This window comes from Falco naumanni, chromosome 2 (assembly GCF_017639655.2).
Source record: "Falco naumanni isolate bFalNau1 chromosome 2, bFalNau1.pat, whole genome shotgun sequence".
NCBI lineage: Eukaryota > Metazoa > Chordata > Aves > Falconiformes > Falconidae > Falco > Falco naumanni.
Window position 1 is genome coordinate 31,577,900 of NC_054055.1, and position 24,577 is coordinate 31,602,476.

General features: G+C 43.6%; 1 protein-coding gene across 8 annotated transcripts; it reads right to left on the minus strand.

Annotated features, from left to right (window-relative positions):
- Positions 1-498: 498 nt before the first annotated feature.
- On the minus strand, positions 499-24,535 carry PHF11 (PHD finger protein 11). Of its 8 annotated transcripts, XM_040583888.1 has the most exons (13): positions 24,429-24,535; positions 20,709-20,845; positions 19,702-19,837; positions 18,029-18,136; positions 17,123-17,256; positions 13,962-14,008; positions 12,833-12,889; positions 10,606-10,664; positions 8,449-8,515; positions 6,798-6,920; positions 5,394-5,465; positions 2,352-2,406; positions 499-1,386 (listed from the first exon to the last, which is right to left on the minus strand). In XM_040583888.1, exons 3-13 carry the CDS (start codon positions 19,807-19,809, stop codon positions 1,335-1,337), a joined length of 882 nt encoding a protein of 293 aa, XP_040439822.1. In that variant the 5' UTR covers positions 19,810-19,837; positions 20,709-20,845; positions 24,429-24,535; the 3' UTR covers positions 499-1,334. The 8 variants fall into 8 exon arrangements, with proteins under 8 accessions (XP_040439822.1, XP_040439821.1, XP_040439817.1 ...); XM_040583887.1 differs by lacking the exon at positions 2,352-2,406 and having other exon boundaries at positions 19,702-19,812; positions 20,727-20,845; XM_040583883.1 differs by lacking the exon at positions 2,352-2,406 and having other exon boundaries at positions 20,727-20,845.
- Between the last annotated feature and the right edge of the window lie 42 nt (positions 24,536-24,577).

The window sequence follows — 24,577 nt, forward strand, 5'->3', positions numbered from 1 at the left end:
AGAGAAATCCCCACTTCATGTTAATACACTTTCAGTTTAAGTGGGGGTTTTCTAGGCAGAATAGCAGTGAGTGGTGCTCGGGTCCTTGGCTTAGGCAGGAAATGGGTTTTATTTCTAGTCCTAGACACCCAGCAGGCCTGAACTGTATCAGCAAGTAAACCACTCTAGTTTTGCTCTATGGGGCACAGCTAATAGTTCTACCCTAAAAGCTTATGTTTTGGAACTTGTGCTTATTTATTTCCACCTCCATGCAGAACAAGCTAAAGTTACAAACTTTTACTAGTCAGGGAGAGAGTAATGGCTCTTTCAACAGGATGGTGCTGCAGCCTCTCATGACAAGTGGTGTTTGATATCATCATTAGAGCACTGGATCACTCGTGTCCTGCTCTACTTGCTACTGAGAGGCAAGGTGTAGTTAAACTACCCCCTGGTTTAGCATAGCTCCTCCTCAGCCATGTCCCATGCCCAGTGGGGCAAGTGAGCATGACAAGACACAGCTTTCTTAAAAACATTTTATTTCATTAACTTACCCTTTTGTAGCTAAACAAAGCTTTTCTGTATTCATACAAATTTGTAAGACTAAGCACATGGAAGCCATATCCTTTCTTAATGGAGAAAGGAAAACAGGCCATTGTTTGATCACATTGTTGAAACACATTGTTTAGAGTATGATGCCCAACTATCTCTGTTCTGCCTGCAAACACTGTTTCACCACTGCCATTACAGCAGAACTAGTTACACATTAAGCAATCAGGAACCACTTAATTAAAAAACCCACAAAATCCTGTTTATAATTCAGAAGGCTTCATTGAGTGCAAGTTCTGCTAATTCATCTTCTTTGGAAAGCCAAAGCAGCAATGTAATCCTTAAAACATCACTGTCTGCGTGCGGCTACCGCACACAGTCAGAAGAAGGCTCCCACAGTTAAAGTGACTTTAACAAGTGTTCTGTGGCAGATGATGCTCCTTTGTCTTTGAGGAAAAAAAGTCTTCATCAGAGGGTTTTGTTGAGCTTTAAAAAAAGCTAAATTTGGTGTATAACACTTACTGATCCATAGTAAAATTTAAAGAAAGGGACAACTTAAAATTATTGCAACAGTGAGGTATAAAAATGAGTAAAACACTCACTTCTTGCTTGTGTCCCTGTCTTGGGGGGGGGATTACTTAGACACTGACCAGACGTACTCTATGGTTTCTATCATTAGAAAATCCTAAGTACTGACACCATTAACAGACAGACTTGGGGGTTATTCAGACATCGTACTAGATGTACTAGCGGTGTTCTCTGGGGTAGGAAGGACAACTTCTTTTAAGTCCTGCAGTAGCTCAATCTTGTTATCCAGTCTTTTTCTGCTTTCCAGAAGTTCCTGGATTTTCTCCTCTGTTCCTATTATGAAAAGGAAAGGGATAAAAGCTTTTATTCATATGTAATGGTTATTAATTCATGTGCGATTATATTAGTATGTGCATATATATATTAATGTTGTATGTGCATTAACACTGCAGGGGCTACCAGTGCTTAGTTTCACCTACAGTGAAACCTGTGCCTTTCCAAAGCAAAGCCTTTAGCCTAACAGCCTGCACGCTTGGTCTCTTCATAAAGAGCCAGACTGTGTGTTGCATGAAATGAGACCAGCGGAAGCATCAAAAGAAAACACTTGGCCGTCCATATGCTGTCCTCTCAAGACTAGCCACATTATACGTTTAATTTAAACTGTCACAGCAAATATAAAAATTAGTACTTTAGTAACTAATCGAATATTGCTTAGCCTGTGAGCTTTAACAGTTCCATTTTCAGAATCCATTTGTATAGGGGCTCTTCCAATAAAGGTGCATTTTACATCTTTAAAGATAACATCTCTGAATTAAACACTTAGAGCAAATTTACAAGCCTAATGGATTCTAGCCAACAACAAGATTAAACATAAAAAGAGATGGTTTGGACAACTATATTCAACAGCTAGAGTCTCAAAAACACAACTCCAGAGCATTTAATGTTACTGCTTCTAGCAAAATAGTTACTGCCAGTGTGCTGATGGGATTTAGTCAAGTTGTTGACCCTATTTGCAAAACCTTGCCCGACTGCGTTTCTGCTCCTCCCTACCACTTCCATTTTTCTAATGTTAAAGACTGGTGAAATTAGCGAGAGAGCTCAGTACACAACTTGCTGGAATTCAGAAGCATTACCATCACCTTACATTGTTAATTGCAAGTTTTAAATGAAGTGCTTGCTTAGTTCAGTAGCAAAACACACAGAAGCATCAGTGACCTCTGAGCAGCATTGTTAGCCAGTGACCAACAAAAAATCAGAATTAAAATTTTAGTAAGAAGCACAAGGTGTTTTGTACAAACCTGAAGAAAATTCTCTCTTTTTGTGGGGGGAAGACATTGAAGAAGGTCTCCAAAGCTGTAATAGGCAGGGTGGGGAAAGTAGCTCCAGACATTTACCTCTGTTTATTCTGAATTACAGAGCCTGAACCATCCTCAATGGTGATACCTTTTTTTTTTTTAAAAAGCACCTTTGACCTTTGCCTCCGTCTGCTTCTTCCCGTTTGTTCAGAAAGCCCATCACTGCTGCTCTTTGTGTGCGTCCTTGGACAATTATGTACATGCGCACTCTTTTGTAACACATTTAATACATTACCCAATGAGCTTCAGTGTGGATGTAGAAAAGGGGCAGCCAGAACAACGGTGGTGTCCGCTGCCTGTTGAAAATTTTGGGTAGCGCTTCATTAAAAGAGGGGCTTGCTGCCTCACCCTAGCTCTGACAGAAAGCAGATGACCCCTCTGCTCTCTGCTTTCCTCTGCAGTCAGGCAGCGCATATATCCGACAGCACATCCCATCCCTGTCCCACCACGGTCTGTGCACACCGTTTCACTGTCGGCACAGCTGTTGACAAGACAACTGCAACGGAAACCGCTGTCTTCATTGCCTGCCCCAGGCAGCCTTCCTGGCGTTCCCATTTGGTATCAAGTCTCTGTGGTTCAAAGAACTAGTACGCACACATTTCAAGAAAAAGCTGGACACATACAAGTGGGAGCCGAAGAAAGACCACTCTGAGGATATTTGGATACGAATCAATAAATAATCAGAAATAAACAGAACAAAGAGCAAACATGACAGCTGCGTTCGTGTATTCAGCGCATGGGTGCCCTACAGATGGGGGACATACGGCTCCATTCCCCCTCTGCTGAAAGGACATGGCAGAAACTGGAACAGCCCAGAGAAAGGTGTCAGTGATGGGAATGACTGGCCTGTGGGATCGATGCCACAGGAAGGCAGATAACAGATCAGGAACCTTCCACCTCATGCAGATGACCTAAAGGGACACAATAGGTATTTCCGTAAAACCAGGAATGGCCTCAGGAACGTGGACCTGGAATGATCACACAACAGTTTTAAAATGAAGCATCGCCACCTTTGTCTGCACAACCGAATTGCAGAATTCACTGCTACAGACTCCCTGAAAAAAATGCTACCAAGGAGCTAAAAAGCTACTGCACAGGCTGCTGCCCAGCAAAGAGGAGATTAAAGGTGACTCAGGTATCGCTCCAAGTGGGACACACCACAACAGAACAGAAGACAAAACTAAAGGAAGTCACTTTTCTGTGAAGGAAAGAAATCTGAAACTGCTGTTGAGGCAACAGCAGGTCCAATACGAAAGTTTTAAATGCAGTCAAGTTTGCAGTAAAGCTGCATGCTGCTGCCAGATAACTGTTTATCCCTATATATAAAGGGGATTTCAAAAAGCCCTCTCAGCAATTACAGCTCAGAGTAACCTTGCTGTGCTGATGCCTGAGGCTTTAGAACACGTTTTGCGTGATGATCCAAGTAAAAAAAAGATAAAATGAAAGAATGGATTTTATGTAAAGCAGGTCAGATGACCCAAAATCATTAGTTCCAGGAGAAAGATCAAAAACAACAGAGTATTTATACTAGTTCTACTTTATCTAGTCCGAGACTTTATATGTCATCACAGAGACTTGCTACCTAGAGCATGGAAGACAGATTAGGACAAAAAAACCCCCAAACCAACCAACCAACCAAAAAGAACAAAAAAACCCACCACAAAACAAGAAAAAGCTGGTGATTTCCTTCCCTCCCTACAGTTTCACTCCAAACTAACATGGTTTTCACCCCTTTCTCACTGGTTCACTTCAAGAGCGCCTCTTGGCTCTGTTTTGGAACCAAGCTTGACGGATGTTTTTGGTATTGACCTTGAAATTAAAAGTAAGCTGATGGGATCAGAAAAAAAGAATGTGTGATACCAGAAGAACTGAACTGCTCAAGTAGTGGGGAATTGGAGAGGGGACAACTTTTACACATGAGAATCACATGGTTGTGTGCCTGTAGGTGCAAATACCAAGAATTTCTCCTGTAAGCTGAGAAGAGGATGAAGTAATTGATGCAGCTGTGAAGAAATGTGTGTGATCCAAGGCTGGCTGTGTCACACGAGGAGTTTTGAGCAGAGATGTTTTAATGCCCTCAGATGAGGCACTGGTGGAACCTTATGCCAGATAACTGCAACACCAGTCGCTCTCATTTCCAAAGGAGGAATTTAAATGTGAGAACAGGAGACTGAAGAGAGGAACCTGGCTTTTTCAAGTGAAGGGAAAACACCAAACGTTAGCAAACATCACCTTCACACGCTGAACCTCAGTGTTACCTAATTAAAACCCATTTCCATTTTCACAGGGACAAATCTAAAGCAGAAATTAGAACAAGGCCACTAACTGTTAGAGGGAAATAGAAGCAAGAGACTTGCCTATCTGAAAAAGAATTTTAACCTTGTTGCTTCCAGCAGCTGAGGCTGGAGTCCAAGCCCCAGAGTTTCCTTCTGTACCGGTGGACCCAAGCAACTGCTCCTGCCCTTGTTTTCATTTCACTTGGAGCATTTGCAGCTTGTTTTTCAAAGCACACTACAGTTGCCATCAGGTCCAGGAAGTTCTGCTCATGGTACTGAATGCACCTAACTGAAACACAACAGCCAGTCTAGACAGAAGCAGAGCTGTAATGCAGGCAAGCTGCTAATGGGAGGCGCTGAGAGGGAAGGGAAATAAATAACCTGCAGAAACAGGATGGGAGCACACGCTGCGGGAGAGGGAAGTTCCTTGGGGGCAGAGACCCTCTGGTCTTCTAAAGCGGTGGAACTGTGACTCGCCTCCCCCTTCAGGTCAGCCAGCCAGATCTAAGGTACTGTCATACCGACATACTATAGAAATACCTAAAGATTCAGGTAGCAATGCCTTTTACTCAATTGCTTATGTAATATTGAGAAAACAGTTCCTTGGAATTTTTATTTTAAATGGTCATTGTATCAAAATGCTCAAAAGAATAACCTCAATGCGAAAACCACACCAACTGCTAGTGTTCTAACAGCTTTTTTCACGTACCTGAATGAATATTTGTCAGTATATTTTCAAACAGTCCACAGTCAAAGAGTGACATTACTGTCTCTTCATACTCTGTGGAAAGAGATAATCTGATGTAATATAACTGAGTAAAAGTTTACAGAACCCTCACACTAATGCAGAGCCCCACATTAGAAATAGCGCAAAACAGTAATTATTTTATATCACACTGATTGCTTGAGGTTTTAAGATGCCTTCCTTCCCATAATCTATACTGAGAAAGAAGGATTGATTTTTCAGTTCTGCCTTGGTTTTAGTTTCATACAGAAAATAGGAAAGGGGACCTGCCTGTAATTCCCTTTTTGGGTCTGCACCACGTGAACAGTCCATTTTAAAAAAAGAGCAATATACTTAAGTCATATTTCATTCCACCGTGTCAGGACTGTTGATGGCAGGGCTGACCGTACCAATTCCTCTTGACAGATCATGTGACATGTGGAACAGAGCTATCGCTGTTTGATGTTAAAAACCAGCCCAGAATTACGCCTCAATTTCATAACTGAGGCTTCCATTAAAACAAAATACAAAACACCTACAGAGAGTTTGCACGACTGTTAAGAGGTATGATTAATGGTGAAGCCTTTGAACCTCTAACATATCCCCGACTTGGTTACTGCTTCCAGCAGCTGCTGTCATGTCACACACAAGCTGCTCGTGAGGAAGATTTAGCTAGGTGGGACATTTCACCTTGCATGCATCTGCTTCAGTTACTTTGCATAAATTAGCAGTCTTTATCCAAAGGTATTGTAAAGGCTTTTTAAAGCCGGGAGGACAACAGGAGAGGAATGCTTGAAATTTTCTTTAACTGTGTTGTGGACAAAACAACAATGGTCTTGGAGGATTCTAATCCAAAGTGCTTCATACAAGCTGATACTTAAACCAATAAAACCCCCAAATACACACTAACAGTTGACAATGAAGGTCTAACTCATCATCCAAAGACCTAACATGTTCATACTCAGGGATTTTTCCCTCAAAAGAGAGTGCTGATATTAACGGATAGTTGGTCCCTCTTGTGAAGCTGTAAGAACAGCACAGACCAAATAAAACCTTCTGTTTCTCTTCAGGAACTCTCTCTTCTTTAGTGCCCAGGAGAAGAGGCCTGGCCAAACCTACCTATGTTTATGCCAACAGGTAAAAGGCGGCTTCAGAAATTCAAGTTAGAAGGCCTTACTAGAGCATGCTGAGTTGGCAGCTCTTCCCCTCTACTGACACAGGTATACCAAAAAGTACTCACTCTCCACCTGCTGTGCAGCTGCAGACATAAGACAGGACCCAGTCATTTAGCATGACAGAAGTATCCTCAGGAAGGTGACCCAGGCCCGAGTGCCTGGCACTCAGATCAGTGTTTCTGCTGAGAGCAGAGTCCTCCGTGGGTCTCCATACCTGTTTCTGAAGTGTTGTCATCCATCAGTTTTTCCTGTGCCAGGTGAAGCGTGTCCAGCATTTCTTCAAATATGTCATCCAGAAGCCCCGCTTGCTTGCATTTCCTAAGGAATTCTATTCGGACTGTTAAAACACAAAACCACACTCTTACATAGAGGTAATCTGCAAAGTGTGCTTTACTTGCTCACTTCAGAAACTAAAACTTTGGATGAAGTCCTCTTTGCAGTAATAAATACATATGCAAATCTCTGGCTGCTCCAGCTACCCACTCAGTCCTTTCCAGTGGGAATAAAAACGTGGTCAGGCAAACATAAGCATTTACTGGGCGTAAAATTACCTAAGCTCTAAATTTGGCTTTAGTCATCAAAAGCAAATAAAATACAACCCTAAATGCACCACTCCTAAATCCTCCTGATGCCCCCTAGTATAGGAAAGCGTTTCTTATTGGTAAGAAAATTAAGGCTCCAAGTGATTTCACTCCAAGTGATCCAGGCATTAAACTTGTTTATTACAGCCCATTTCATATGCCTACTTTGTCAGATTTGGATTGCTAGAGAAGTAACTACCTATTTTTTCCTCATCTCGGAGCAGCAGGTCAGTGACAGGGTTCAGTTCAATGGGCTGTTCAAAAGGAAAGCTATCGGACAGCTCACAAAAGTCCGCCGGTCTCCATTAAAAACAATGCTACTTTTTACTGGAGACACTGTGAGAAAAGAAATGCCATTTCACTTTCGCTCGACACCCTACAAGTATTCCAGGATTCCATATAGGTTCCCTGTTCTTTAGAGTGGTAGTAAAACATCAGAAAAAACCCATCAGGCAGCTACCTACTGTTACACCACCATGCCCATATACTACGCATAGCCATGGGAAGGTGAATAATCACACCTTCCAAACTTCCAAGCAACAGCGTAATCCGGACAAACATTTGCAGCAGGACTCTTGGGGCAACATGAAAACTGCAGAGCTGAAGGATGGGTCCAGCGGCTGATCTTGCTGTTGTAATAGCATCTTTATGCAGTAAAATACTATATTGTGTCAAGCGCCCAATTCAAAAGGTAAGATAAGCATGCGGTGGCCGCAGTAACAGTAGCAGCAGCGTTCAGCCAGCCCCATTCCTACCCAGCAAGCTACAGAGCTCCTCTCTCAGTGCTGGGCTATCCTTTGGCCCCCTCTCCTCACAGCACCCCCTCCGCTGAGCCATCCAGGGCGCTGCCTGGCAGAAATGCACCTCTGCCCTTCAAGAGGGGCTCAGTGCAAGGAGACCGAGGTGAAGGAGGACCGATTCCCTTTTAAATTCCACTGTACTGACATAGAGGAGGTGGGGGGCAGGCAGAGGCACCCCACTGGAGACACACAGCTGAACACAGCAGCCAGAGAGCAGGGGCAGGCCCAGGTGAATTCACCGGCTCGCATCACACAGCAAGTCTCAGCCACAGCACAGATTTGTTTGCTGCACAGTTGTTAAAACCTGCACAGTCATTCCGCAGATCAGACTTCTGCTCCCTTGCCAGAGCTTGGAGAGTCAGTCACTCGTCTCAGGAGAGTAATACATGTTTGCAGCATTGCTGCTATCAACCAGCTCCAAGCTCTGAACTTCAACATAACAGACCACAGTTATCTCCTAGCTGTTCTATAAAGTGAGGCGCACCTTTATGCCTGTTGTTTTTCCTTTTTAGTATTTGTAAACTGTTTTCTTCTGCTGTCTCTTCTGTGCTCTGTAAGAAAATCAAAACAACGTATTTTTACACCATACTGACATTCACAGCTTTGTTTTCATTATCTTACCCCTGTATTAGCAGAAAGTTAAAAAGCAGCCCATATTTCTGTGAATACAGTCAGCTTCTCTGCACAGCTCACGATATTCTTCTCCAGACATTTCATTTTTAAAAAGGGAAGCAAAAACTGCTTCAAAGCAAAAACTCTTTAGGAAAAGCCCAACACCTGGGACACTGCCCTCCTTAATTACTGCATTTGCAAACAGCACAGATGTTAACAAATGCCTGCTGCTAACTCCCAGTGCAAATTATGTTTAGTTCCCTAGACCTGATGATGTCATACTAGAAAGGATTTGAGAAGAGAGGGGGAATATTTTTCTTTTCCTTTGGACAGGACACGGTTATTTGCTGCTGTTCCATGTCATACCAGAGTACTACAATTCTTAAGCTCTGTCACAAAACTCCAGCAGTGTAAAAATGCATTGCTTACACAACTGTAAACAATTTATGCTGCATCGAAAAACACTGGAGTCCTCTCAGCTTCTTATTTGCAGTGTCTGCATTGATTTCCAAGATAGGGACCACTGGAGAGCAGCTGAAACAGCGCATTAATAGCATGGGTAACAGGTCAAATGAATCTGGGTTACAATACCAGGAACATAAGTGGATTTACTGCTGAGAAACTCTTGGAGACAAATAACCTACCCTTATGAGAGTACGCCATGGTTTAACCCTGGCCAGCAACTAAGCACTACATAGCTGCTCGCTCATTGCCCCGCAGCGGGATGGGGGAGAGAATCAGAAGGGAAAAGTGAGAAAACTCATGGGTTGAAATAAAGACAGTTTAATAGGTAAAGCAAAAGCTGTGCATGCAAGCAAAGCAAAGCAAAGTAAGGAACTCATTCACCACTTCCCCTGGGCAGGCAGGTGTTCAGCCAGCCCCAGGAAAGCTGGGCTCCAGCATGTGTAATGGTTACTTGGGAAGAGAAACCATCACTCTGAACGTCCCCCCCTTCCTCCTCCTTCCCTTCAATTTCTACACTAAGCATGACTTTCTGTGGTATGGAATATCCCTTTGGCTAGTTCGAGTCAGCTGTCCTGGCTGTGTCCCCTCACAGTTTCTTGTGCTGCTCCAGAACGCTCGGCAGGGCCCAAGAAACTGAAAAGTCCTTGACTTAGTACAAGCATTACTTAGCAACAAGTAAGAACATCAGTGTGCTATCAGCATTTTTCTCACACCAAATCCAAAACACAGCACTGTACCAGCTACTAAGAAGCTAAAACTAAACAGCTAAAACTGTTTCAGCTGAAACCAGGACACAGTACTACACAAAAGCTGCAAAAGATCATCCACGTCCCCTCACATGACCTGTGAAGGACAAAGTTTTCCCCAAGGAAAGCTGTATGCTAATTCCTCTAGAAAGGGGAAATCCTGACCCCCCCAAGAGTCAATGGGAGTTCCTATGCATACTTCTGTGGAGCCAAGAGAATCGCCTCAAAACTTAAAATAAGCTGTATTTACAGGCTAACAGCCTCTAAACCAACACCCCCTGCAACCAGAGGGATGCTCTGCTTGATAGCTCCTGAACCCTTGGTACGGCCACTTTCACCAGCAGAACTGAGAACTGCCTGACCTGCCAATGAAAATCTGCCATGTTTCCCACAAGCACAGGCTCACAAAACAAGTAAGTGCCCGTTTAAAAGGCCAAGTGACTCATCAAAAGCTGTTTTTCATGGAAACCGTGTCAAGCCCTAAGCAAATCTGAGAGAAGTAGCACTTCCAAAGAAAAGGAGCCCCCAAAGGGAAGCTCTGGCTGATCATGTCAAGATCACAGCCACCGAGTCAGTCTGGTTCAGAGGTTCCTATCATATTTGTGTCACATTACCCAAGGGCAGCATTGCTCTGCCCGAAGCAGCTCCAAACCCAAACAGTTCTGTTTTGACAGAATGACAAGATCAAAACAAGGCAGCTGTAAAGGAAAAGTTATGCTTCTGTGAGGAAGTCTCTTGCTGAATACACTGCCAAAATACTTCACTTTATTGTAGCAGATGCAGGTTTCTGTTTTAGAACTACTTAAATTCAGAATTACCATTTGTTCCGTGATGGTGGAAGATTTCGATAGGTGTCTTCTCCTCTTAGTAGCTGCATCTAGGAATCAAGAAACAACAAAGTAACCAATGCTTCAATCTCAGACTGATGATTTCACATCATTCAACTTATCTTTTTTTCCCCAAAGAGCTATAAAAGTGAGGCACTTTGGGTGGCAAAGTAAGAGTATGTTTTGGCTTTCCCAAACACCTGACATTTCAGTGGAATTCACATTATTTCCATGTAAGAAAAATTACAAGCTTGAACCATTAGGAAGAATCACTGTGGTATTAGAACTTTGCCTTTAAACCAAGTATAAAGTGACCCTAGTTTTTAACGTAAGATTTTTGATTGTGGCAGAGAGAATCAGAAAGGAAAAGTGAGAAAACTCATGTATTATCAACAGATAATACAATCAAACAGATTGATTATTCTCCCCGGCAGTAGCAGTACCTCTAGGTGGTAAAAACTTCAGGCACATTTATGAAAGATGACCACTTTTTCCCCCAGTAAATTCTTGTTTGTGTTAGCACACCCTCAAAACTAAGCCTACATAAAGAATTATTTTAAGTGTCCCAAAAGACATACAAATTGCATTCGGTTTTTCATCAATATAATGACCCTCCTAGAAAGCCTCCAGAAACAATTTGACTTGTAAGTTGGCTATCATATTATGCTACAAAGTGGTTTTAGTGACGTGGTATGAAATCTCCACAAAACCATCTGCTTTCACTCTGTCCTCTCTAGCAGCCATGCACCAGCCTCTCTCCAACACCCTAACTGGCAGCTGCTGAAAACAGCTACATCACAAGCAGAGAACAATAACTCTGGCGAGGAAGACATGGCAGGAGCAGAGAAAGCTAGTGAAGAGCACATCCTCCCACCCAAACCTGAGGGTTTTAAATGCAGTGGGGTTATATGCCCCCTTCCCGTTTAACTCTACATCCTTCGGGCAGCACTGAGGTTCTTCCTGTTAGAAATCACCCTATTAAGAGGAACAAGGAGTTACTGTTGGTACAGGAAGGCTGTTGAAAGAAGTTGGGGTTTTGTGTACCGGTGCTGTACATTTGCATTTTTCATGGCCTGAAAAGGAAATCATAACCTCTCACTTTGTGTGTTATAAAGCTGGATGGCCTAATTTGGGGCAGTCTAGGAGATGCTGCTGTAGGCACAGTGCTCCTTGCTGTCTAGCATGACATCTTTGACCTGTGGTAGGATTTTCTCAGCTCTTCCTGGTATTTGCTGTAGGTATGCCTTACAAAACATGAGGAACAGTCCAAAGGCCAGCTCAGCTCTTACTGCTCCCCACAGTGTTCCCCACTCTCTTGCATTTGTCAGCCTTCACTCTGGGCACATCCAACATTTCCAGTTAAGTGGAGGTTAGAGCCTGTTTCCAAGTCCAAACTGCCCTTCCGTCTGTGCTGCACAGAGCTGCAAGGAGAGCTCCTTGCCCCTTAAGGCACCCTATCTCCTTCCAATCACACAGCAAAGCCCTGACATTTCAGCACAGGAATGTTGTCTGGACCAAGAACAAGGGAATGTTCCTTAACCCCATTTTCTCCAAGCTACTGGGGAAAACAAGCCTGGAGAGGCAGCCCTTTTGTGTCAGCTCCTGCTCCCACACAGCCCAGCACTGCCTCAGACTGCCCCAGAGAAACAGCTGAGCTACTTCACCCGAGTTGGATCCTGAAAGCCAAAACTCTACCATGGAGCCACAGCGCTCCCATCCCAGCCTCTCTCGCTCCCCACCCTGTGCAGACCCGCAAACACACTGGGCACAGGTGTCCCCTGCCTGCCCAGGTGGGCCAGGAGTGGGCCTGACAGAGTGCCTGCTGCTTCAGCCAACTCACCAGCAGATACCCACGGCTATTCTGAGCGCCACGCATACATCTGAGAGCTGCTCTCATGGGGCACGGGTAACCAAGTGTCATTGACCCAACTCAACCAAGTGTCATTGACCCGACTCTCACAGCTACTCTCTCTGAGGCGGGAGAAGCTCGTTCAGGAAGCGGGGCAGACACTGCCAGCAGAATCCATTTACCACTCATAAACAGAGTGTCTCCAAATGAAGTGCCTCTGGAAGATCTCCTCTAGGAAAGGACCCTCTTCTCAGCAAATGGACCATACATTGTATATGCAGCACTTGTTCAACCTTGTAAGATTTAAGCCATCCTTATGAAGGAGGTGGTCTATAGGGCTGGACCTAATACCTTAATCTCATCTCATACCGGGAATGAAGCAATCCTGGTCCGGTCTAGTACTTGGGCAGCAGACCACCTGGGACCCTGGATGAACCAAACAGACTGACAACTATTAGACCACAGAAATAAAATGAATTAATTTTCAAAAGGGAGGGGATGTCAGGCCTCAGAACTACAGATAAATAAAAAGCAAAACTACTACGTGAAATAAGAAGCTGCATTTGGTTAGTGAACCGCAGCAATATCAGATGTTAAACGGACCGTATGTCTGGCTAAGACAGACCCTATGACTGCAAGTTTAAATGATAATCACCTAACCCACCCCTTGAGGGGCATCAGGGTGGAGCCACACTTTGCCAAGAAGATTGGCCAAAGTTTGCTAGACTTCAGTGGGAGCACACCACTCTTGGCATTAGTGCTCACCATTCAACTGAGCTTAACTTCAAAGAAAAGGCCAGTGGAGGACCCACTCTGTTTTGAGCAGGACCATATACATTAGGTTAATGAAGTCAAAGCTCTGGTTAACTCAGTGAGATTCCTGACTACCTCTGAACCAGCAAGGATCAGGACTGCCAAATTAAGCTGCACTTCTGTAGCAAAGGAAGCAATCCTTAAATGAGGGTTGTATAACCCTTCTGTTACACTTAAAAAGCTCTTTGGGATCCTTCAGAATGAAAGGCCCTATTTAAAAAACTACTGCAGTCAATACAGAAAATGCAAATGTGAACGTTTTAACATTAGGTAAAAATCCCAAGATGACCTCTCCTGTAACAGCCCTCTTTTGCTAATCAAGTGCAAGCTTGTGCATCAAGCCACCTTTAGCGTGGCTCTCCTCTCTCACATGGATCTTACAAGCTGTTTGGGCTTACCTGCCCACACCGAGTCAGAATAATTCCATGAAGGATCAGGTCCACAGTGTTTACATCAGTTTTGAGGGAGATTTGGGGAAGATTAAATAGAAACATTTCCTATTTCAAAAAACCTTCTCAATTTTTGTGCATATGCATGGATCTCAACCAAACCACTCCTGCAAGATTAGAAATCCACCGCTCAATATAAAGGCGGAGTAACATTTATTTTGTTCAAATGAGTTATTGACTATAGGATGCAAACTTTTAAAACAAACGAAATCAATGAAGCCATTAAAGAAACTCACCATAGTGATTGGTCCTATTGCCTGGGTCATGTTTTGGGCAGAACACTCTAAAATTTAAGTTCAATTTTAAGAAAAAGAGAAAAAGTATTAATAAATATATAAACAGAGTTATGCTGACTGATTTTAACAGATATTTTCCCATCTTTTCATTGAACGTAAACTGAAAAACGCTTAAAAAAATTATCAGGATTTTTGTTCAGCATTACCCACCTATGAAAGCGCCTGCTGTAAAGTCACATACATGCACAAGCTTCTATTTGTACTTTCAGAGCCTCAGTGAACTCTGAACACCAAAGCTCTGAATTATCAGTTCCATTACCCCACTCTGTTTCGACCTGCTCACTGTTCAAATCCTGAGTCAGACACATTTTATCTGATGTTGCAGTCACTGTGGCAGAGGTACTTTTATTGAAACTCCTTATTAGAATGAGATTAATGCCGTCAAGGTGAAATACCAGAGTACTAATACTGCTTGATCATAGCTACTGCAGTTCTGCCCCGTTGCCCTGTACCACTCAGGCCAGGTCCAGAACCTTTTCAGACGTATCTGCTTACCAGTCAGCTTGAATTTATAAGCCCTGCACGATGTGCTGGCATAGCCACACAGCACTGCACCAGTTACTTGCTTGGAGATCTCTGTGCCCCTTCCTTTCCACTGCCCAGTGCTGATGAGGTGGTCCCCAAATCCTGAGGAAGTAGGGCACCTTGTTTGAGATCCAGTAGCTTAAAGATGCTCAATCCATTTGTTCCTTAAAGACTTTATTAGTATGTGAGATGGGAATATTCTCTCTGGTTCCAGAAGAGCAATGTGAATTCCATGGAAGAGGCAAAAGGTAACAAATACAGCTGGAAACATTCCTTATCTTCTGGATACAATAACGTGTAGAGAATGTGAACCAGCTTCTATAATATGCCTTTCTTACAGAAGGATCCCAAATCACTTTTTAAGCAAAATTGCCCTGTCAAGAGTGTGGTTTAGCTGATCTCTTCATTACAAACCTATTTGCCAAGACTAATGCTCAAGTGTTTGGAAGCAAATTTTAAAGGGAACTGCATTTATTAGGACATATTCTAATTATTGTCATTCTTTTATTTTAACAAAATAGAAGCACTGACCTTAGAAACACAGTCTGTTCCCTTGACGAGCCAGCTTTTTATCAGGAAACTTCATTGTGATGCACAAAACCCCAGATTTACACATGCCTAAGAATCCAATCAGAAGGCTACATACTGGAGACACCTTATTTACATTCCTTGCTTTTTAATATCGCCCTTCGGAGGTTTGTTTTTTCCTCCTCTCCCTTTAAGTCTACTGTTTCCCAGTTAAACACAACCTTCCTAAGTACAAGAACATCATATGAAGAACAGATGATACTTTTTACTACTTAGGCTACTTTATTTGGAAGCACCTCTCTACTATCATTTTTTGCAAGATGGCAGTACAAATTACACTTATTTCCTCACCTCTGCTCTTATCAGCCACCTTCATAGCAATGTATACCTTCTCTTTTTGATCTGCTCTGCTCGTTTTGATAATCACTGCTCATCATCACAACGATGGCAACTCAAGATTTTAAAAATGCCAGCTCTTTCTCTCTCGAAGGAATCCTCTCTTTTTGATATGCCTTTCAGTATACTGTATTTCACCACAAAAAAGTGCAGTGGGCCATCAATCCACGTCCGCTGTTTTTCAAATCTTGTTTGTCTTCTCCCTAATAATTTCAGGCTTGTTACAAATTTTTTGCTTTATTTATGCCACTGATACTGTACATAAGTCTTTGGGTTCAAATCCCTGAAACCTGCGTCTCACCACCTTTCTCTAATCCGGTCCTTTTTCACCTCCTCCATGCAGGTTACTATAGCCTGGTTTCCTGCATTTCTATATATGATAAGCAACTAGTCTCATAACTAGTCTTCAAACAGTGACTCAATACGAGGCATTTTTGAGGCTCCCACTTCTAAACCTCCAAAGTTACCAGCTCAGAAAAACACCAAACCAAACTATATATTCAACCACTTCTTTACCACTTTGTATCTGGACTGTTATCGTTCCCGTTCATCTTTCAACATCTTGAGAGGCTGGTCTTCTTCAGCCTGAGGTATCCTTTCTAAAGCTATATAATGAGAGCCATTTATTCTGCCATCATAGAAAGTTTCCATCTTCCCAGTTACACTCTTTCATGAGCTTTGCAGACTCCCGAAGATTTTATAAGCATGAACTAAACGTATCATCTTTGCTATAAAGCTGGGCTTACAGCCTTGCAGGAAGACATACTTATTTTGGACCGAGAGCCCTAGTGAAGCAGCCAGGAGTGCCAGTGTTTTGACACAAAAGGACCCATCTTGCACTGCTACCAAGGACTGCACTAGCCCACTACTCCCTGGAGCAAGTAGCGATTGGTCCAACAGATTAATCTAAGACTAACACGGCCTGTGATCTCTTTGGCCTTGCGCAGAAACAGGCATCAAGGGGTTTTTGCACCCCAGACTTTACTATAACTTCAGTCCCTAAAGTCCCAGTTTCTCAACCCCTTCATCTGCATCCTCCAAACAACTCGTTCCATCTACTTACTAACAGCAACGCAGGCAGCCCGACGGCAGTGGACAGCAGGACTAGCATGACTGGGACAGAAAATTTTCTTCAAGTCTGTTTAATCATGTTAATGCTAGCAACGTACTTGAAACATAAGAAGGTCTTTGGTGACAAGGTTCTCTGCTAGCATACGGTGGAAAATTACCAGAATTTGCCTAATGTGAACAGATTTAGAAGTGCTATAGCCTGCTCTGTGCTCAGACCACATTTACTGAAGCTTCTGAGCCAAGAGAAATGGAGAATTTGAGCGACATTAATAAAAATCTTGGTCCTTGAAGACTAGCTACATAGCCAGTAAGGACTGACTTCCACAGTTTTGGCCTAGTGATCTTTCAGGTGTGTTGCAGGCTGAAACACTTAATAGATTCTTTCCCACTACTGTGATGTTTTCCTGTGAAAGGAAAACATTTCCACTATTGCTTGTAAACAGAGGATCAAGCATCACTTTAACAGAGAACATATCTCTTTTTAAAAGAAACCTTTTAAAACCACACAATTTTTAAGTCTCTCTTCCTGACAACACCACAAAAAACCTGACAACAATGTTAGAAAATATTAGGTTCAATACCGGTAGACTCCATTTACTTCATCCGTTTCTATGGCTGCGTCATCACAGAGTGCGCAGAAGTAGTGGTAACTTCTGCGGCAGGCTCTTTCCTCACATCCCACAGTGGCTCCTTTCTTGCGACAGAAGTTGCACACCTAGAACAGGATGAGGTTTAGCAGGTAAGCATTACAGACAGCTGCTGAAAATCTTGCCATACAAGGCAAATACTATCCCCTGTGGGAAAACCAAATCTTTCATTGCAGGTCACCTCTGTATAACTCATCAGACAAATTCACTCCTGCAAACTCCTACCCTGCTCATTATTTCAGCCACCTTTTTGCTATCTTACCTCTATTTCATACTGATGAACTTGTAAAATTATAGAAAGAGCCATGTGAGGGCACTGGGTGATGCTGCCCCAGCCCATCCCCTAAATCTTGCCCAAGGTATTTCAATACCTATTGGTATTACTGCTTGTATTTCTGTTTTCTAGGCTAACTTGGTAATGAACAGAGCTCCAACCCAGGATGTAAGGGAGGAGTGCAGCTGAAGACAAAACCAGTAAGAAAATCTCACATAAATAACCTACCTTTTGCTAAAACCAGAAGGTGTTTCCCTCTACACTTATGGATTGCATAATTTTGTTTCAGGTACTAGCTTTACAAAGTCCTTTACCTAAGCCTCTTAGGAAACTTAAGGCCTTAAAAGGCCAGAAAAGCCAACACATTTTAATACAAAATGTACTAAATTTCACTAGATATAATGTCAAATCAATGTTTCCAACACTAAATCTGTAAGTTACCTAGTCTTAGTAGATCAGAAGGACCAAGCACTTCTCCACACTTTTTTTCCAAGCATAAAACAGGCCAGACAACCTTCAGTACTATGAAATAGGACTAAAAGCAGATTCAGAAACAAAATCCTTACCAGCCGCTTTCCTCTCTTGAGTTCTTTCAACACTGATGCCACATCAAACCTTATATCCAGGTTATCCGGGTTATACTCTTCAGATTCCACAAACCCTGAGGAAAACAACTGAAGACAAAAGAGATGATATTAAGAATTAATACAGAGACTGAGTCACCAGTGCAGAAAAAAGAAGGGTTCTTCTTGCGCTTGCCCTATCAAAGAAGGTTAATTTTTCTGTGTTTTTTTAAGAGGTTTCACCTACATTGAACAAGGAGCTGTGCTTAAGCCTTTTTCCAGTCAAAAGAAGTTCCTCTGTCTATATAGGAGATTTCACATGACCTGACGGTGAACTAAGAAAAGATAAAAAGGTGAGAAAGTGAACTTAGTAAGAAGTGTGAATGATGAAAGTCTGGAAGTCCAGGCTGCCCAAAGTAAGGAGGAAAAGCTCTTCAGCTGACACACTTCCCTTGTTATCTGCACAGTTATTCAGCCTTATAGCTGGATGCAATATTTCTCTGTAAGATGCTGACACCAGTTGACTGCATGATAAACCTTGTACAAAGCCTGGGAGAAACCCACAAAAAAAATGTATACATGCACATTCAGGCCACCTTAATTCCCACAGAAGTGCTGAGCCATCACAGTAAGCGAGGCAAGGGAAAGTTCTTAGTAACTTTTTTCGAATCATTATATATAGATAAATTCAGCTGGCAGACACAGTCTGTGTGCTCAGAATGTCATAACAAACTGTGAAAAAAACCAAACAGCACAGAGAAGCTTAAGGCAGAGAAATTAGTAAAGTTGTTGCGGGGGCGTGGGGGTGGTGGGGGCAGGGCACGGGAGCCGGGGAGGAGAGAAAAGAGAGTTTCCACATTGGAGCAGCATTGCAGCCCTAACAAAACCTGTTTCAAACAAAACATCCAAGTAACACTGTAAAAGGGATATCAGAGGTTTCTGAAACTGTCTGCTAAAAAAAAAAATAAAAATAAAGATGTAAACCTAAAACCTACAAGAATAAGAAGGCTGAACAGTGAAAGCCAAAATACTGTTCCAGCAGTAGATGCATCTCCTGCACTAAGCAACCCTCACTGAAGGGAGAATATTGCATCTGTAATTGATTCTGCCACAGAGATCCCAGAATAAAGGGGAAGCATTCTGACAGCAAGAAGAGTAAATACATTCTACCATCACAGCATGCTTAAGGGCTTCACAGATATTTTTATATAATCAACTTCTGGTATTTTTATTCCTTATTTTATATAAGGCATAGACCGGGAAGTTTTTTACCTTGATATGTCAAGTGATGTGAATATTTTCCTGCAAAGGTTTAAGTAAGTACACAACTTTCTATAGTCTCAGAAACCTCATCCAATTTAGCATCGCAAGAACACCTATTCCTACTGCTAGACCCTATGTGTGTCTAGAACCACGGATCTGGAATATGAAACACATGAAAGTACCACAAATGAACATGTCCAGCTCTGCAGCCGTGTACTCCCCCTCTCCAAAATTCTGGCCAAGTCCTGCTGCCTTTTCATAGCTTTTCAATCTAATACAAGCTTGCTGGTTTGGTAACCAGCCTTTTAATTCAGACATTATTGTGCAGTCAAAAATAGACAAGCAGTGGAAACTTCCCCTTTAGCCCTTCTTCTTTATTCCTTTTAGGTACTGACCAACCAAAAGCCACTCACCAGACAATCCTGATGAGCTGCAACATTTTGCTCTTTGGCAATATACATTACAGAACCAGCCTCCCCTTCTGAACAAAATGCACACGTTCTTCTCACCATCTTCGCCATTATCTGGAAAACACCTAGAGTAGGAAAACTGGGACAAAACATAAAGCAATTGCTGCAACTATCATACACCAAGCAGGAAGAACAGTGGAAAGCAAAGCTTACTAGCACTTGTCCTCCAGCTGCTCCTTCACCTACATTCCCTGAACCTTGGTGCTTTGCTCCTCCCACAACAACTACTAGTTGACCAGGCAAAGCCTGCTCTTGGGACAGCAGTGGGATGGAAACCAGCTTGCAGGAGCTCCAGCGGTTAGAGCAGGAGGAAAACTGCTTTATTTCCTCTTGTAAAGTCAATAACAAGTCATAAGGGACAGGTAATACAAAAATTTTCAAGCTTGCTCGGCAATATCTGCTCCAACAGGCCCAAGGGCAGACCAGCAAGTCATGCCCTAGATATGAAACCCCTTTTATTTGGAGGAGGTCAATTATTCATAGCAGTGCTTTCCTAAAGCTAGTTCTGCCACATGTGGGTCTGCAAGTCAACCGAGGAATGAAAAATAGCTGTCCTCAAACCTCTCAGTGCCTTCCAGGAATTCACAGAAAAGAAGGAAGAAACGCTAATTCCATACTGTAAAAATGATGTAGCAAAGAAGCGTGGAGAGGTCTGCAAGTAAAAGGGAGCAGAAGCCAGAAACAGAAACAAGAGATTTGAATGTTCTCTTTTAACGAGGTGAAGGGCTAACATGCTACAAAATTTTCTCTGTACCCTGGGATTTATCCCATGGACAGCTCTTCTCTTTTTCTGGCCATATCCACTCAAGTTCTTACTCACACAGCCTCTCTTTCCCCCTCAGAAGCTGCAAAATTTTAAGGACTGCTACTTATCTCACAGAACAGTCTAAATGCTTCTGGAGAAGCCTTTACCCACATCCCCCACCAGTACAGAGCATCACACCACATACTAGTAGCAGAAGTTTTACTTTGCTTGTAGTTTCTGTGCAAATCCACTGCAGAAATCTTCAACAACTTCCTGCTTCTACTAGGTGTGGTACTCCAAACTGCCCTTTGCTGGAGACGTCACCTCTGACAGCACAAACTCCTGTAGGAAAAGGGTAAGAAAGGACTGCTTTTACTTTCAAAAAATAAGAAGATTTGAAGTTAAATTATTATAGTGAGAGAGAGGCAGTAAGGTCCAAGTACAAAACAGGCAGGAAATCTCACCATCCAGCAAATCTCACAACCTTCCTGTGGCTTTCAACAGCCAAACTCTGTTTTCATTAGTTCCCATCTCCTTCCCATAAAAGGGAGGGGGTAGTCTCAAGTGAGAACACCACCAGAATGGAAGGGGATTATTTTTTTTTCCCTCCTCCTCTGGCCCTGCCACTGAGAATTTACTTATTCACAGCAAGTCACTGTGCCTCCACACACATCTATTTTTTTTTTTTTACCCCTATCCTTCTATCTCTTGTAAAGAAGGAAGGGTAGGGACTGATTTTCAATATCTATCTATGCAGTGGCCATCACATCAGTCTCATAACTTAAGCATTAAATAAATACAAAAGTATAGAAATAGAAAACAAAGACTGAAAGAAATTAAAAAGCAGATCAAGCTAGACTTTGAATGGTCTAGAACTCAGGAAAAGTTCTCTGCAGCAAACTAATACCTGGAATCCATGCAAGATACATAGGCCCTGCCCAGGCCCAGTCAGAGGATTCAGCTCCAGGGGCTCTGGGAATTTTGGAGTAAGAAGCTAAAGGTGGAGTCTACAGTCCCTGGTGATCTTACAGGCTAAGGAGAAATCCTGGTGCTACAGGAGAACGGAGGACACTCAGTCAGTCAGCCTTGGGGTTACTCCAGCACCTTTGCAGGAACCTTGAAGCGGTGGAAGGACAGCTCTTGACTTAATTCTCACAGCAGAAGCAGCCAGCCTGCACCCACTGCCCCATTTAGCTTGGTATCCTGTCCCGCACAGGAGCACTGCTTCGGCCCTGTGCTCTCCCTCAGCCTTCTGCTACAGATGACTGCCAGGTAGAAGATACTGAGCTAAACAGGGCAACGGATCTGGCAGGCTGCTCTCAAGCAAAAAGGGAGAGGCTAAGGGCATGGTTCCAGTTCCAGTTTAATTACATTTTGCCTAAACAATCCCTTAAGCTTGCTGCTCACGGATTCCATGTGACACCCCAGGATCTATCTGAAAAGGGAAGAAATCATTGTTCCTTACTCAGTTCCTTCAGTAACACTCATGACAGCATATTCTTTCTCCTACTGTCTCTTTTTAAAGTTGAAGAATCTGAAACTATTCAGTTGTTCCTTGTACAGAAGCTGCTCCACATCTTTGATCATCCCTGTCACCTCTCAATCCCTTCTCTACTCCTGCTATGTTTCAAGAGGAGCAAACGACATTCAAAAGGGCGGGCTATAACTTATAATACAAAGTCACAGTGGCACGCTGTATTTTTCTCTTATTTTCTTAATAATTCTTTATATTTCAATCACATTGAAGACCACTTCTGAGCATGGAGCTGACACCTTCATAGAACTACACATTACAGTCCCCCAGATCTCTTTCCTAAGTGGTATGGAGGGCATCAGCATTAGGATTATTGCTCTGACACATGCATAATTTTCCACTTATCAATGCTGGATTTTCCCCCACTATTTCATAGTCCAGTCGCTCGCTGTCACAATGTCCTTCTGCAACTCTTCACAGTCAGCTTTCACTTTCACTGCCACAGAAGCAGACTATGGGAACCTAAGATGCCTAATTAGTCTATAAGAGTTGGAGGCCCTTACACTGTGGTGTTTTTTGGTTTTTTTGCAACAGTGACAAAATGGAAGAAGACAGGAAACGAAACAGAAAGTAAAAAGGGACAAAACGAAAAGTAAAAAAGGACAAACAGTTTTGGCAAGTGCACAAGGATTTCACCATTTCCAAAGAAATCTTGCTGAAATATTACCAGTTGTCTAATTCTTTCCTCTCCAGAATCAATTCTGAAAGCACCCTTGCACGTAAATACACGCATTTTACACGGGAAGAAACGTAAGGCACAGAATATCACTTGGCATATCTGTAGGACAGTAAGGAAAAGAACCCAAGTCTCCTGACTTCCCAGCGTGCTACCACAACCCACTGCCCTAGCTCCTGCCCCACTCTCCTTTTCACCCCAGTACAGTGAAGGATTTGATCTATTAAAGTAGGGGGAAAGAATGAAATGACATGCCTGTTACCCCACGCTTACTGTGTCCTTCATTTACACTTTGTGGGGAAAGAAACACTGCCTGTCATACATTAGCTGGGTATGACCTATGCAAGCCCCCTCCCCACTCTCCCCCAAGTCATTAGCAGCATAAACACCCCCAGCCTTTGCAAGGCTTTCACAACAAAACCAAAAATACCTGTATTTCTGATTACCTTTCACTTGCTACAGGGTAAATACTTTTGAGGATATATAAAAAATTTTTTTCTTCAGAAAGGTATACTTTGACATACCAGATCCAAGTAATGGGGGTGACTGAAGTGTTCCTCATTAGATCTAAACATTGACCTGTTCAAAGGCTCACAGAATGACAGACTGGTTTGGGTTGGAAGGGATCTTTGAAGATCATCTAGTCCAAACCCCCTGCCATGGGCAGGGACACCTTCCACCACACCAGGTTGCTCAAAGCCCCATCCAGCCTGGCCTTGAGCACTGCCAGGGATGGGGCATCCACAGCTTCTCTGGGCAACCTGTGCCAGTGTCTCACCACCCTCAATGTAAAAAATGTCTTCGTTGTGTCCAATCTAAGCCTACCCTCTTTCAGTTTAAAACTGTTAGCCCTTGTCTTGTCACAACAGGAGCTGAGAAAAACTCTCAGTCTTTTTTACAAGGCCCTTTTATATTGAAAGGGCATAATAAGGTCTCCTGGGAGCCTTCTCTTCTCCAGGCTGAACAACCCCAACTCTCTCAGCCTGTCTTCATAGGAGGGTGCTCTGACCATTCTCACAGCCCTCCCCTGGACCCACTCTAACAGGTCCATGCCTGTCTTGTACTGGGGAGCCCAGAGATGGAGGCGGTATTCCAGGTGGGAGATGTTTGGACTTGTGTCCTTAGAAGTTCTCAATCACTCCCTGATGCACTTCACAGAGTAACACCTTACCCTCTACTAACACACTGCTTCCAGCATCCTAAACACAGCCGTGCCATGTTTTAAGGCTGATAGTTATTACCTTGCTACAACCCCACTACGTGCCACACGGCAGAACTTGAGGAAGAAGGATGCGGATGTACTCTCCACTGATCTGGACACCTGAGCGCTGAGGCGGGGCTGGGATTGGGCCTCCTGAGGTGATGTCTTCCCTCACGTCCCTGCGCTTTGAGGCCTAGCAGGGCGAGCTCTCACCTGCCTAGGCCTACCTAGGCTCTGAGCCTCCCCGGGCGGCAGCCGCCCCGGGAGGCTCAGGGCCGAGGCAGGCCCAGTCATGGTGGGGAACCTTCAGGACAACGGCCTCCGCCACTGAGGGAAAACCGGGGTCGCCCTCACAGCCCCTCCCCCAGCCCCACTCTCCAGCAGGGACCATTTATCGTGACTTGGGGGGGGGGGGGGGGGGGGGGGGCGGGGAGGAGGGAGATGGCACTGAGGGGGCGCTGAATACCGGGTAGCCCTTTTTTCCCCCCCGCCCCGTTCCCGCAGTGAGACTTACCGCGGGGCGGCGGGAACCATCCACTCCCGTTCCGTCCTCACAGCCCGGCCCGCACGGACACCACAGCCACTTCCGCACTCGCTCGGGCCCACCCCCCCCCCCCCCGCGGCAAGTCTCCCGCGCGGAAGTGGGCGTGCCCAGCCGCCGCA

Coding starts and splice junctions, on each gene's coding strand:
- PHF11 (XM_040583887.1), bottom strand. CDS start 19,809: ATGGCGAAGATGGTGAGAAGAACGTGTGCATTTTGTTCAGAAGGGGAG. Junction 14,009..17,122: donor GAAGTAAATGGAGTCTACCG/GTATTGAACCTA, acceptor CTTAAATTTTAG/AGTGTTCTGCCCAAAACATG. Junction 1,387..5,393: donor ACTGACAAATATTCATTCAG/GTACGTGAAAAA, acceptor TTTTCATAATAG/GAACAGAGGAGAAAATCCAG.